The 15861-nt window shown below is 39.1% G+C and overlaps 1 protein-coding gene across 7 annotated transcripts in view; it reads left to right on the top strand.

Annotated features, from left to right (window-relative positions):
• The window catches only part of LOC105496859 (lin-54 DREAM MuvB core complex component), an 86228-nt gene that overhangs the window by 17189 nt on the left and 53178 nt on the right, over positions 1–15861 (top strand). For 3 of the 7 annotated variants that reach the window (XM_011767497.3, XM_011767495.3, XM_011767496.3), the window contains exons 2-3: positions 7974–8689; positions 14126–14249. In XM_011767497.3, coding sequence (XP_011765799.1) covers positions 8006–8689; positions 14126–14249 — 808 coding nt within the window. In that variant the 5' untranslated portion in view covers positions 7974–8005. The remainder of the gene's footprint in view (positions 1–7973; positions 8690–14125; positions 14250–15861) is intronic. The other 4 variants (XM_011767502.3, XM_011767500.3, XM_011767501.3 and 1 more) reach the window with 2 other exon arrangements.

The following is a 15861-nucleotide window of genomic DNA, read 5'->3' as shown; positions in this document are numbered from 1 at the left end:
TGGGCCAGGCACAGTGGTGCATGCTGAGAGGCCAAGCTGGGCAGATCACTTGAGCTCAGGAGTTTGAGACCAGCCTAGGCAATGTGGTGAAACCTCATTTCTACAAAACAAAAGCCAGGCATTGTGGTGCATGCCTGTGGTCCCAGCTACTTGCAGGGCTGCGGCAGGAGGATTGCTTGAGCCTGGGAATTTGATGCTTCAGTGAAACATGTTCATGCCACTGTGTCGTGGTTTGCTTGCTGCAGCCTCCAAGTCAAGGGAGTGTGAGCTAGGACTACAAGCAGGCCCTACTGCACTCAGCTAATTTTTATCTTTATTTTGTTGAGGTGGGGTCTTGATATGTTGTCCAGACTGGTCTCAAACCTGTGGCCACAAGTGAGCCATCTTAACCTCTCAAAGTTCTGAGATTACAGGTGTGAGCCACCATGCCTGGTCCAAAAATGGTTCTTTGTAAAGGTCAATAAAATGGATAAATCTCTAGCTAATCAAGAATGAAAGGAGAGAAGACAATTTACCACTATGAGGAATGAAGAGAGGACATTTCTACAGATCCTGCAGATATTAAAAGAATATTACATGTAATTTTATGCTAATACATTTGGCAGCTTAGAGGAAATAGACAAATTCCTTCAAAGACACAAACTATCAAATATCCCAGGTTACTTGGGAAGAAAGATATCTGAATAGCCCTGCATCTGCTAAAGAGAGTGAATTTATATTTAAAAACCTTCCCACAAGGAAGCTTTATATCTAGATGGTTTTACTGGTGAATTTTAGCAAATATTTAAGGAGGAAATAGAGACAATTCTGTGCAAACTTTTCCTGAAAAATAAGAACACACTCCAATTCATTTTATTAGCTAGCATTGTCTCCAGGCAGACACTATAAAATGAAAAGAAAACTACAGATCAATATCACTCATGAACATAACAAAAATGTTTAACAAAATATTAGCACAATGTAATTTAGCAATATATATATAAATTATAAGATGTGATCAAGTGGGGTTTATATCAGGAATGCTAAATTAATGTAATCAAAAATTAATATAATTCACAGACTAAAAGAAAAGCCATACGATTCACTAGTTACAGAAAAAGCATATGATAGAATTAAACATCCTTTTATGATTTTTTAAAAAACCTCATCAAATTGGGAAAGAAGTAAACTTTCTCAACCTGGTAAAGAAAATCTGTGGAAACCTATAACTAACAGATAAAATTAAGAACAGGGCAAGGATGTCTGCTGTCACCACTTTTAGTCAACATTTTACTGGAGGTCCCAGCAAGGTGTAGTAAGGGAAAAGAAATATAAAACATGCAGATTGGAAAGGAGGAAATAAAGATGTTACAGACAACATGGACTGTATTTGTAGAAATTCGTAAGGAATCTATACTGAAAAACTATCAGAATTAACAAGTGAGTTTAGCTGGGTTGTAGGATACATGCACAGTATACAAAAATCAATTTTATTTGTACATACTCGTAAACAATTGGAAAACGGAAAAAAGCGCCATTTATAACAGCATCAAAAAACCATGAAATACTTAAGGATAAATTTAACAAAATACGTATAAGACCTATATACTTAAAGTGCACAACATTGCTAACATAAATAAGATATAGTTATTTGGGAGACAATTCTCCATGGGTTTTTTTTTTTTTTTTTTTCCCTTAAGAGACAGGCTCTCACTGTGTTGCCCAGGCTGCAGTACAGTGGTGCACTGCAGCCTTGAACTTCTGGCATCAAGCAATCCTCCCATTTCATTCTCCTGAATAGCTGGGACTACAGGTGCACGCCATTGCACCTGGCTTTTCCATGGGTCCTTGCATTTCTGTACCTCTTACCAGTGAGGCAGTGACAGCCCTTTTGTTTTAAATGATCTTTTCAATGATATCTGTATAGCAAACAGCCTAGGATGATACAGCATCTCCCTCTGTAGCAAAGGGCAGATTTGCTTATTGTCCAGTATAATAAAGATAATATCTGCCTCTGGGCAAAGAGCAGGTTTGCTTTGGGTTCCCTGGCTGGGCGCGGTGGCGCACGTCTGTAATCCCAGCACTTTGGGAGGCCGAGGCGGGCGGATCACGAGGTCAGGAAATCGAGACCATCCTGGCTAACATAGTGAAACCCTGCCTCTACTAAAAATACAAAAAATTAGCCGGGCGTGGTGGCGGGCGCCGGTAGTCCCAGCTACTCAGGAGGCTGAGGCAGGAGAATGGCATGAACCTGGGAGGCAGAGCTTGCAGTGAGCAGAGATCGCGCCACTGCATTCCAGCATGGGCAACTGAGAGAGACTCTGTCTCAAAACAACGACAACAACAAAAGATTTGGGTTCCCTAAGCTCAGGGTTCCTCAGCTATGATGCAAACCTACTGCATGTGCGGCATCTACCTGGACCCCCCTGTGTCTTCCCTGCGGGACTTGGGGGATATGGGGGAACTGATACACACATGATGCTCATGTTTCTTGCTGTACTGTGGGTCAACAGTCCTTTTGTCTCTGACACAGGACTACTGTGTCTTCTGCCGGTATCCATGGAAGAGTACTAGGCTACTTTATTAGCTTTCAAAGAGAGTAGGAAGTGTCAGACCTTTCACAGTTCTTGATAGTTTTGGCCATGAAGATGGGGTACTGACAGGCATGGCATTCTGAAAGAGGAAGGATGAGAGCCTCTTGAGCTAGGTTAGGAGATATAAAAATTCTCTCTGGCATCTGTTAGTGAATGGTCTTACCCAGGTGGTGGGCAAGGGCAGTGGGGATAGGGAGAGTGAAAGTCCTCCACTGTTCTACCTGTTAATGAATAATTTAGAGGCTTAGTTGAGAGGCAGGATTGAAACATACCACCTGAATGGTGCTTTGGTTGTTGTACACTCAACTTCATGGCCCCTGCTCTGCTGAAAGGCAGTGTGGCTATAGCTGCTGAGTTAAGGAGCCCTCAAAGCAGAACATATGGTGTCCACAATAGGGATATAGAGCTTTTAGGTGGATTCAAAACCTTAGAAGTTTGGTTGAGCTGCAAGGGTTAATGCTTGAAAATGAAAGTAAATGCAAGCTTTGCTTATTGCTGTGGAGCCACAGTCTTGCTCTGTGGCCTGACCTCTCCCTCCTCCTCCTCTTTAATTTCAGGTGCTTTAAAGAGAAAGATTAAAAGGGGTTGGGCTGATGTCTGTGTGTCCTTAGGGGGACCAAAGACTATACCCATATGTCTAAATATGCTGGAAGAACTTCAGGGAGAGGAAGGAGTCAAACTTTTATGGTTCTGTTGGATATAGGAACTAAATCATCATTCGGTGGGGATGGAGTATCCAGATTCAACTCTTGGGATTTGGGGAAGAAAGCTAGTGTGACATTGTGAGTGGAGCCCTTTGTTGTGTGTTGTTGTGATTATCATTGCCGATGTATATTTGATGTTGATATTTTTACATGCTTGTGCCGTGAATGCCCATAAGTGCCAGAGGGAATTCTTTGATCAGGAAGAGTCACATAAAGAAGTGCTAGTAGTTTGGGGTCCCAAAACCCTAGTGAGTCCTTTAAGATGTTATAAGTGACGGGTAACTTTGCAGTACATGTAACGAATTCATCCAATTAAGTAAGACTGTAAACCCGTTTTTTTTTTTTTTTCCCTTGAGACAGAGTCTCGCTCTGTCTCCCAGGCTGGAGTACAGTGATGCGATCTCGGCTCACTGCAAGCTCCGCTTCCCGGGTTCACACCATTCTCCTGCCTCAGCCTCCAGAGTAGCCAGGACTACGGGCGCCCGCCACCACACCTGGCTAATTTTTTGTATTTTTAGTTGAGACAGGGTTTCACCATGTTAGCCAGGATGATCTCGATCTCCTGACCTCATGGTCCGCCCGCTTCGGCCTCCCAAAGTGCTGGGATTACAGGCATGAGCCACCACACCCGGCCAAACCAGGTATTTTTAAAAGAAAAAAAAAAATGACAGAGACTTTAACAGGAACTTGTCAAAGGAAGATATACAGATAGACAATATGCACATGAACAGAGGCTAGAGTCATTAATCATCTGGGAATTGCAAATTAAAAACACAATGAGATATCACTTCACATACACTAGAATGGCTGGAGTTAAAAAGACCAACAGAAGACTGACAATACCAATTGTTGGTGAGGCTGTGGAGCAGCTGGAACTCTCATACATTGCTGGTGGGTGTATAAAACGCTACAGTTAAGTTGGGAAATAGTTTAGCAGTTTCATGCAAAATTAAAAATAAACTTACCATGTGATTCACCTAGAAGGAATTGCAAGATCTCCTTTTAGATATTTACTCAAAAGAAATGAAAAATATATTTTCAGAAAAAACTTGAACCTAAATATTTATAGCAGTTTATAGTAGAATTATTCATCATAGTTCCAAACTGGAAACAGTCCAAATGTCCATTAACAGATGAATGCATATACAAATTGTCATTGATTTATACAATGGAATATTACTCAGCAGTAAAAAGGAGTGGAACTACTAATAAGTAAAACAATGCAGATAAATCTCAAACGCGTGCTGAGAGAAAAAACTCATACTATATGATTGCTTTATGTCATAGGTACATATATTATTCAATTTATATGAATTTCTGGGATGAGCAAAAACACAAAACTAATCTTTAGTGATAGAACAGACCCACTTTTCAAAAGAAGACAAATGTGGCCAAAAAACATGAAAAAAAGCTCGACATCGTTTCATTGATCATCAGAGAAATGCAAATCAAAACCACAATGAGATACCATCTCATGCCAGTCAGAATGGGAATTATTAAAAAGTCAGGAAACAATAGATGCTGGCGAGGCTGTGGAGAAATAGGAACACTTTTAACTGTTTGTGAGAATGTAAATTAGTTCAACCATTGTGGAAGACAGTGTGGTGATTCCTCAAGGATCTAGAACCAGAAATACCATTTGACCCAGCAGTCCCATTACTGGGTATGTACCCAAAGGAATATAAATCATTCTGCTCTAAAGACACGTTCACACGTATGTTTATTGCAGCACTATTCACAATAGCAAAGACTTGGAACCAACCCAGATGTCCATCAGTGATAGACTGGATAAATAAAATGTGGCACATATACACCATGGAATACTATGCAGCCATAAAAAGGAATGCAATCATGTCCTTTGCAGGGACATGGATGAAGCTGGAAGCCATTATCCTCAGCAAACTCACACAGAAACAGAAAACCAAACACCGCATGTTCTTACTCCTAAGTGGAAGTTGAACAATGAGAACACATGGACACAGGGAGGGGAACAACACACACTGTGGTCTGTTGGGGGGTGGAGGTCGAGGGGAGGGAACTTAGAGAATGGGTCAACAGGTGTAGCAAACCACCATGGCACACATACACCTGTGTAACAAACCTACATGTTCTGCACATGTATGTCGGTTTTTTGTTTGTTTGTTTGTCTTTTTGGAAAAGTAGACTTATTTTTTCCCTGTTTTAAAACACCAATGGTAAAATTCAAGGGAATATAATTTTGGGATTAAGATTATTAACTGTGGCATCTTTTAAAAAAATTTTTTTTGAGACAGAGTCTCACTCTGTTGCCCAGGCTGGAGTGCAGTGGCACAATCTCGGCTCACTGCACCCTCTGCCTCCCAGCTTCAAGCGATTATTGTGCTTCAGCCGCCTGAGTAGCTGGAATTACAAGCGCCTGCCACCACCACGGCTAATTTTTGTATTTTTAGTAGAGATGGAGTTTTGCCATGTTGGCCAGACTGGTCTCGAACACCTGACCTCAGGTGATCTGCCCACCTCGGCCTCCCAAAGTGCTGGGATTACAGGCAAAAGCCACTGTGCCCAGCCAAGATTATTAACTGTGGCATCTTAAAAAGCTGAGCTGGAGTCCTGGCTCTGCCATTCACTAGCTATGTGACCTTAGGCAAATTAACCTTTCTAAATGACCTTATCTATAAAACAGAGATAATGATGATTCCCATCTCTGAGTTGTTGTGAGAATAAATTAAATTATGTCATCACTGTTGTATAGTAAGCACTCAATAATGATGGTTTATTTTGGCAGTAGTAGTATTTGCCAGTGCTAATAGTCATAATTTGCTACTTTTGTGTTAATTTTATATGTGTGGTGTATCTTTTTTTTTTTTTTTTGAGATGGAGTCTTGCTCTGTCGCCAGGCTGGAGTGCAGTGGCACGATCTCGGCTCACTGTAACCTCAGCCTCCCGGGTTCAAGCGATTCTCCTGCCTCAGCCTCCTGAGTAGCTGGTACTGTAGGTGTACGCCACCATGCCCAGCTAATTTTTGTATTTTTAGTTGAGACGGGGTTTCACCATGTTGGCCAGGATGGTCTCTATCTCTTGACCTCGTGATCCACCCACGTTGGCCTCCCAAAGTGCTGGGATTACAGGCGTGAGCCACTACGCCCAGCCGGGTGGTGTATTTTTATATTTAAAAAAAGGGGGCTGAGCATGGTGGCTCACGCCTATAATCCCAGCACTTTGGGAGGCCAATGTGGGCAGATCACCTGAGGTCGGGAGTTTGAGACCAGCCTTACCAACATGGAGAAACTCGGTCTCTACTAAAAATACAAAAAATTAGCTGGGCGTGGTGGCGCATGCCTGTAATCCTAGCTACTTGGGAGGGTGAGGCAGGAGAATCGCTTGAACCTGGGAGGTGGAGGTTGCAGTGAGCCAAGATTGCACCATTGCACTCCGGTCTGGGTAACAAGAGCAAGACTCCATCTCAAAAAAAAAAAAAGGAAGAGAAGAAAGTTGCTGATTAGGTTCCTATGGATCTGATGTTCTCTGGGCAAATAACTCACTGCAATTTATTCTGTCATAAACATGATTTACTGTCTTTTATACATGAAGATAATAGAATTGATTCCTTTATTGGAAGTTCTACAGACCTTTGGCTAAAAGTACCACAGCTCGAAGTTTTTCATAATCTGCTTTATGACTATTACTTTTTTTTCTTCATGGGGACTGGCTGTGCGTCTCTTAAATGGTTCTTTTAGACACTTTAAATGGCTGAGGATGGCCAGGCATGGTGGCTCATGCCTGTAATCCCGGCACTTTGGGAAGCTGAGGCAGGTGGATCACCCGAGGTCAGGAGTTCAAGACCAGTCTGGCCAACATGACAAAACCCTGTTTCTACTAAAAATACAAAAATTAGCCTGGCATGGTGGCAGGCACCTGTAATTCCAGCTACTCAGGAGGCTGAGGCAGGAGAATCGTTTGAACCCAGGAGGCGGAGGTTGCAGTGAGCTGAGATTGTGCCACTGTACTTCAGCCTTGCCAACAGAGTGAGACTCCGTCTTAATAAATAAATAAATAAATAAATGACTGAGGAGGGTTTGAGAATCTTCTTTCCAAATAAAAGTTTCCTTGGTATGAAGCTAGTTGATCAAAGTTGGACCACAAATGCTATTTGATCTGCAATTGTTGAGATGGATTACTCTAGAAACTCCTTTAACATTAATTTTGGTATTTAATGGATTTTTAAAATGGGATAGTACACTCATATTAGGACCTAGCTCATTGGAGATTTGAATATATTTTATAAAATGTTAATATTTAAATCTTTATTTCCTTGTGTGAATCAGCAGTTTTCAAGTCTGTCAATGAGAGGAAAAAAAACTGGGAAGAAATAAGATCAGATACGTCAAAGATTACAAGTTTTATTAGAGGGCATTAGAAAGGAGTTTCATGTGATTATGTGACTTAGTGTTGCCTGAGTGCGAGATACTTGTGGATTGAGACAAGGAGAGTAAGAATGTTTGCTCCTAGTTTTGTGTTCTATATGACTTAGATTACAGATTCTTGCAGGTTGAAGATCTGTTAACATGATTTAGCCCAGATAAGCATCAGGAATGTTCTTCATTCAATTATATATCAATTTAAAAATTGTCATTTTGCCAGTTGCATTTTTCTTGGATTTTTTTTCTTACATCTTTTGAAACCTAGTAACTTGTTCATTTTTCAACTTTTATTACAGTGCCTGATCAACTTTCTAGCGGGAGAACGATCATGGAGGTGGTGCCAGCCGAGGTGAATAGTTTGCTTCCAGAGGAAATAATGGACACTGGTATAACTTTAGTGGATGATGATAGTATTGAGGCTGTTATTGTTTCATCCCCAATTCCCATGGAGACAGAACTGGAAGAAATTGTCAACATAAATTCTACTGGTGACTCTACAGCCACGCCCATTTCCACGGAACCAATCACAGTGTACAGTAACCACACTAACCAAGTTGCAGTGAATACCACAATTACTAAAGCAGATTCTAATACCACAGTGAAACCAGCTTTTCCAAGTGGCCTTCAAAAACTTGGTGCTCAGACTCCTGTGACTATATCAGCCAATCAGATTATTTTAAACAAAGTATCACAGACATCTGATCTTAAACTTGGCAATCAGACCCTTAAACCAGATGGACAGAAGTTAATTTTAACAACTTTGGGCAAGTCTGGTTCACCAATTGTTTTAGCACTACCCCATAGCCAACTACCCCAGGCTCAGAAAGTTACAACTCAGGCCCAGTCAGGAGATGCTAAGTTACCACCGCAGCAAATTAAAGTAGTTACCATTGGAGGGAGGCCAGAGGTGAAACCTGTCATTGGTGTCTCAGCATTGACCCCAGGAAGTCAACTGATTAATACTACAACTCAGCCCTCTGTGTTACAGACCCAACAGTTAAAAACAGTACAGGTAAAAGAAAAAAGGGGGCTTACTAATTAAAATGCATGTTAAAAAAATTTAACTGGTTCATAGTTGTGTTTGTAGGGTTACTAAATACATAGTTGTTACTGAATTCTTTTGAATGTTGTTTTACGTAATTGTGTGTGTGTTTTTTAAGTTTGATATGTCTAATGCTTATGAAAATTTTTACCAGATAACTTAGAAAGCAAACAGTTTTGGTTAAATTCCAAATTAGTATTTTATAGCCTTTTACTAATCTTAAAATGCATTTTATTCTTAGTGGTAGTTTGATTACAAGGATGTTTTGCTGGTATAAAGATGCCAGACTTGCTGCTGGGCTATCAAAAAATCATTTAGACAACATTGTTTTTTGTTTGTTTTTTTTTTTCCAGTTAACAGATGGCCAAAGGCTAGGTTCACAGAACTTTGTTGCTCTGAGAAACCCTCAGAGCCAGTAATAGTGCATGTTAGCCAACGTGTGCCTTTTATTTGGAGTTTACTATTCATTGCCATTATTTATGTTTGTACTATGGAAAAGACAGTGACATGTGATGGAAGATAACATATAGGCTTTAGAGTTGTACCAGCTGGGTTTGAGTTGCCTCTACGTTATCCTACCAGTTATGGAAAACTTTTGTAGGTTACTTATCTTCTCTGAGTTTTTGACTTTTTCTTAAGAATACTTTTTGATCATGATGAAATGTGTAGTATAATTCTCAAAATATTGAGGATGTTTCATAATGGTACCTATTATTAGTATGAACAGGACCCTAAGAAAGAAGGTTACTGGAATATCTATTAAGTGATTTCCAGTTTATCAAGCCCAGATAGGCTTTCTTAGGCCACCACTACTCTTAGAAATGCGGTGATCGGCTGGGCATGATGGCTCAAGCCTGTAATCCCAGCACTTTGGCAGGCTGAGGTGGGCGGATTCCCTGAGGTCAGGAGTTTGAGACTAGCCTGCCCAACATGGTGAAACCCCATCTCTACTAAAAATACAAAAAATTAGCCGGGTCTGGTGGCGAGTGCTTATAATCCCAGCTACTCGGGAGGCTGAGACAGGAGAATTGGTTGAACTCGGGAGGCAGAGGTTGCAGTGAGCCGAGATCGCGCCATTGCACTCCAGCCTGGGCGACAAGAGTGAAACTCCATCTCAAAAAAAAAAAAAAAAAGGCCTGTAATCCCAGCACTTTGGGAGGCCGAGACGGGCGAATCACGAGGTCAGGAGATCGAGACCATCCTGGTTAACACGGTGAAACCTCGTCTCTACTAAAAATACAAAAAACTAGCCGGGCGAGGTGGCGGGCGCCTGTAGTCCCAGCTACTCGGGAGACTGAGGCAGGAGAATGGCGTAAACCTGGGAGGCGGAGCTTGCAGTGAGCTGAGATCCGGCCACTGTACTCCAACCTGGGCGGCAGAGCGAGACTCCGTCTCAAAAAAAAAAAAAAAAAAAGAAAAGAAAAGAAAAAGAAAAAAGAAATGCAATGATCTAGTTATGACCAGGAAACAAAAATGTATCCTCTGTTTGAAAGAGCTATCTTTGAGAAAAAAGGAGAATGCATAGAAATAAAGGAAATGTATAAGAAGGAAGTAGGAAGGTTTTGGGAAACTACACTCAGCTGATACTAGAAGTAATGTTTTGGTTACTGTGTTGACAGTAGAATTAGAAACCACTTTTCATGGGCTTTGCATTTAAGAACTTTGTAGAATTTCTTAAATCTTATAACTTGCCTGTGTCCCCTTTGCTACTATTAAATGTTTAGTGCTCTTTCTTGTTCATTATTCTCACTTATCTATGACTTCCTTTTACTTCTTATTTTTGCTAAGAATCTCTTGGATGAGATATCCTATCAAGCATCTTGTCCTCAGTTTTGAAGCTGGTGTTGATTAGTTTACCAAAGTTTATTTGGCTTTGGCAATATGGATCATAATTATGTTCAAAAGAAACTGATACCAGGTGTGGTGGCTCACACCTGTAAGCCCAACACTTTGGGAGGCCAAGGTGGGCAGATTCTGTGAGGCCAGGAGTTTGAGACCAGTCTGGGCAACATAATGAAACCCTGTTTCTACCAAAAATACAAAAAATTAGCCCGGCATGGTGGTGCACACCTGTGTTCCCAGGTACTCACGAGGCTGAGGTGAGAGGATCGCTTGAGCCAGGGAGGTCTAGGCTGCTGTGAGCTGTGGTCGCACCACTGCACCTCAGCCTGGGCTACGGGAAGACCCTGTCTCAAAAATAAAAAAAAAAAAAAAAGGAAAAGAACATAAATTAGAATGGCATTTTTTTTTTTAAATTTATGAGAGCAAGGCATATGTGCCATTTCACTGACAGGTGTTGCTTGTCTCTATTATTTCTTTACTTTAATTCCCTAAGTAATGATGATAAAAGCGAAGACTGGGGTCTAATTCTTATAACTTGTTTTATTGTAACTTTTCTCTTCTGTTTTGTTTTTGAGAAAGGTCTTGCTGTCACCCAGTCTGGAGTGCAGCGTGTAATCTTGACTCACTGCATCCTTGACCTCCCAGGCTCAAATGATCCTCCCACCTCAGCCTCCCAAGTAGCTGGGACTACAGATGCAAGCCACCATACCTGGCCAATTTTTGTTTTTTTTTTTTGTAGCGATGGGGCTTCGCCATGTTGCCCACGCTGGTCTCAAACTCCTGGATGCAAGCAATCCACCTGCCTTGGCCTCTCAAAAGTGCTGGGATTACAAGCATCAGCCACTGCACCCAGGCTACTGTTAGTTTTCTAAAGCCTGACTCTATTTAATAAAAAAGAATTCTATTTTAAAAAACACAGTAAAAACAAAAGAATTACATTTAGAATATTTTTTTACTTGTACGGTCTGTTATTTTTAGGCGTCTTAAGTCTTTCCAACTCAGAAGTAACCTACAAAGCTCTGAAGCACAAAAGACAAATTAAAAACTATGCATCTATATTTTTCCTTTTTCAACACCAGAATATTTGGTTTAGTATTACAAAGATTATATCATTTTCTGTTTTTTTTCCCCCTAGGTAGTTGTCAGTGTTCTCTTAAGTTTAATCAGAGTATTAAGACTGTTAGGGTATAGTTAGCAGGCAAGGGTGGAAGATGGAGGCCATCTTGAAAAATGAAGAAAAGACGTGACCTTTGAAGCCAGGGGCAGTAACAGAGGTATAATTATATGTAATAACAGATATATAAACACTTTCCCATGTTTCCTGTGCATAGTTTATAAGAGTAGTAAATAACTAGCAGTCTGGGACAACAGAACTCCTTACTAGCTCCTGAATCTATCCAACACAGTGCCAAATTTTATTTGTAAGATTTTTTTTCATTTTTGTCTTAAGCTGCTGATTTTATAAACTTGTTAAAGTGATCTTTGATGCTTTGTTTTACTTAATAATTTTGTTCCAAGATACTTTAGAATTCATAGTGCAAAAAATTCATAGTTCTTTAATGGAACCAAAAGTTATTATTTTCAGCACCACTAAAGAAACATAACCACAAGGGCAAGATGAGATTGTTTATTTGAATAATTAATGTGCTTTTGGTTGTACTGTTTATATTTTTTTCCTCACTGATAAGTATTCATATATTCATGATTGTGAAAAATCAGTTTAAAATGGGGAAATACTTTAAGCCCATAATTGTTATAGCTAAGGTTATTTATTGTTAATATGGCTTTCTAAGAATAGCAATACTTCTACCTCTAGAGATCCTTAATATTATAGATACAATACAATTTTGACTGACTTTAGGGTTTTAGGTCTGTAAACATACTTGGGAAATTTGTGTTTCTCTAAATTTCATTAGTTTTCTAGAGTATAATTATGGATTTATTTGAGTATGTTATAGTTTTGCAAGTTGGCTGTTTTTAAATACAATAATGGGTATCTTTTTTAAGTAATTTGTATCGTATGTACAGTTGGTTTTGTCAGTAATGTGTTCTGAGTATAAAAAAGTAATATATTGTGAGTATGTTGTGTTATTTAGTTTAATTTATAATTTGAGCACAAAGAGCTAATATTTGTCTAGTTCTGTGATCTATTATAGCTTCCGTTGTATTTCAGTTATTCACGTTGGTCATATATTTTCATTTGAGTCACTATTTCCTATAATAAATAGTACTTTAATGGTCTCAATTTTCATTGCCAAAAGATATAATTAATATTTAATGTTCTTCACACTCTAAAATTCTTTGATTTTTATCCTAGGTAAATTTCTTCTTTTAACTTTCAGAAGAAGCTGTGTCTTTGTATATGGTGATAATTGCAATATAAAAATTTGATAATTCTATACTCCTTGACTTGCGCAGAATTATAATTCAGGTCAACAGTGTGCCAATATATAACTTCAAGTTGGAGATGAATTAAATATGGATTCCCTCTTCAAGGAATTTAAAATATAGTAAACAGTTGCTGTAGCCCAGGAGTTTCAGGCTGCAGTGAACTATGATTGCACCACTGCACTCCAGCCTGGGTGACAAGATGAGACCCCATTTTTTTTTTGTTTTTTTTTTTTGAGACAGAGTCTCACTCACTCTGGCACCCAGGCTGGAGTGCAGTGGTGCAATCTCGACTCCCTGCAACCTCTGCTCCTGGGTTCAAGCAATTCTCCTGCCTCAGCTTCCCGAGTAACGAAGATTATAGGCGTGCGCCACCACACCCTGCTAATTTTTGTATTTTTGTAGAGACAGGGTTTCACCATTTTGGCCCGGCTGGGCTTGAACTCCTGACCTCAAGTGATCCTCCTGCCTCAGCCTCCCAAAGGGCTGGAATTACAGGCGTGAGCCACTGCACCTGGCCCGGGACCCCATCTTTAAAAGAAGAAAAGTATAGTACCTAATAGTTTAGTAAATAATATTTCACAGGTGTTACCCTTAAAATAGTTTTTGTTCTACCAAATTTTTCTGTTTTGTACCCTAGGGCTTTACCTTACTCAGTTCTCCCTTAATCTACTCCTCATATTTAGATCTAAAGTTGAAAATCTAGTCATAAGCCTACCTTTAATGTGTATGTATTTATATTTTGCATCCAAAGGCCAATGTAATTGCATATATAGGTGGCTTCGTCATTCGTACTATACTCTCTTTACTTACTCTTTTTATTATTGAGTAATTTGTTATTTTGAACAAGAATATTACTGTGCCATAGTTTTATTTTTTCATTAAGCATTATTAATTTTGTTTTCATCATATGCATATATCCAAGACATGAAAATAAGGAATTGTATTAAAATGCAAAGGTATTATTATATATGGGATTAAGGATATGATCATATTTATCTTTTGATGAATGTCTGCATTTTAAATGTTCTTAACATTAATATTAATACATAGATATAGTCTGTTAAGTGTGAGTTGGTTTTACATGTACTACTTTGTATGAATCTTTGGTATAATTTTGATTTAATAGGCATTTTATAGAAACAGATGGTCTTCATAGTTATTTATATGTTTCAGATTGCTAAGAAGCCTCGAACGCCAACCTCTGGTCCAGTAATCACGAAGCTGATCTTTGCAAAACCAATTAATAGTAAAGCAGTTACAGGACAGACAACTCAAGTTTCACCACCAGTCATTGCAGGTTATATTTCTTTATAGTTTATTAAGCTAAATATTTATCTTCCTTTTAGATTTAAAAAGGCTGTTCTGCCAACTTAAAATGTTTTAGTGTAACGAACATAGCTTATTATTATAAACCAGACTAGTTAATAAGAAATGTTTGCTTCAAGCAAAATGCCTTATCTGAAAATCAGTTCATTACTTTAGTCTCTTTAGTTTTTGGTAGAAATTTACCATGATACTAGCAAAGTCTCAAACTCCAATAATACTAGCTAATATTTATATAGTGTTCACTGTGTGCCAGGCGCCATTCTTAGCCCTTTACATGTGGTGACTATATCATTCCCCAGCAATCCTATGAGGTAGGTACTAATAACATCCCCATTTTGCCAGTGTGGAAGTGGAAGCACTCAGCTAGTAAATGGCTGAGCTGGAATTTAAACCCAGGCAATTTGACTCTGGAGCACATATGCTAAGTTTAATAAATTTAAATTAATATACACAAGAGTATAGTATTTCATGGTTTCTGTTTGAATTTTTGGTTTCACTATTTTAGTATACTCTATATGGAGTTATCTGTAAACAGAAAATTGTCACAATGATAGTAATTACTTAAGTGATAACAGAATTTTAGCTGAATTACTTTTATTAGAACACTCCTTAGTGTAGCCCAGTTCTCTTTTATTTTATACTTTAATATGTGTCATCACCAGTCACTATATCACCTCAGAAATCTTGACTTCAAGTGTTCGTTCTCTTTATTCTTTTAGTTTACTTGCCTTTCTACTCCCAATCCAGCAATTGACTTTGAAATTTCTGGTCCATTTATTTTTCTCCTTTCTCAATAATCATTCCTTTCCTGTCCTCAAATTCTTCCTTCCTCAAGATGAAGTCCATGACCCATCCTATTGCTCTCTTGTAGACACCATTGATTCTCTTTTTCCGGTCTCTTTCTCTGATGGCTTGGCTAAGTCCAACCCTCCCTTTCCTTGTTTGGCTAGCAGCTCAAGGTTTTTAGAGAAGAATCACACAGCCATATTGATCTTTAATCCAGAGCCATACTAAATGACTCTTTAACTAGTTATAGGATCATTTCTAATTTCTACTGTGCTAAAGGCTTATATGAAAGCACTTCTGGATGGTAAACTTTTGACTAGAGACTTTCATATCCTAATTACCCATCCCTAGACTGTGTATTCTTGATGAGGGTACTCAAATATTAACTGATCATTCCTAGCATGTATATTAAAACCATCTGTCTTTTACAACATAGCGGTAGGCAACTCGGAAGTCAATGGCAGTGACTTGTCATTTTCCTGAGGCTTTGATTTGTACGTGGGCTTGATTTGTATTTGTATGTAGAGAGGCTTCTCATTTTAGCTAATGAGAAGAGATGGAAAAATTGTAATGTGAAAGCAGTGTTAGGTGAGTGACTATTCTCTTTCTCTTGGTGCTCAGTAGAGATTTGTGACAGTATAGGAAGCTGATGTCTTGAGACATGTCGTGGGAGGCAGATGTGGCCCCAAAGAAAAGACTGGAAAGGGTTTGGGTTTGGAGCTGGTTTAGGAAGGGGGCTGCAATTGGCTATAAGTAAGCAAGGGTTGGAAGTATTGATTAAAAAGAAAACACCAGTC

Source organism: Macaca nemestrina, chromosome 3 (genome assembly GCF_043159975.1).
Source record: "Macaca nemestrina isolate mMacNem1 chromosome 3, mMacNem.hap1, whole genome shotgun sequence".
In the NCBI taxonomy this organism is placed as follows: Eukaryota; Metazoa; Chordata; class Mammalia; order Primates; family Cercopithecidae; genus Macaca; species Macaca nemestrina.
The sequence above is the reverse complement of the archived record's forward strand: the minus strand, read 5'-3'. Positions and strand labels throughout refer to the sequence as shown.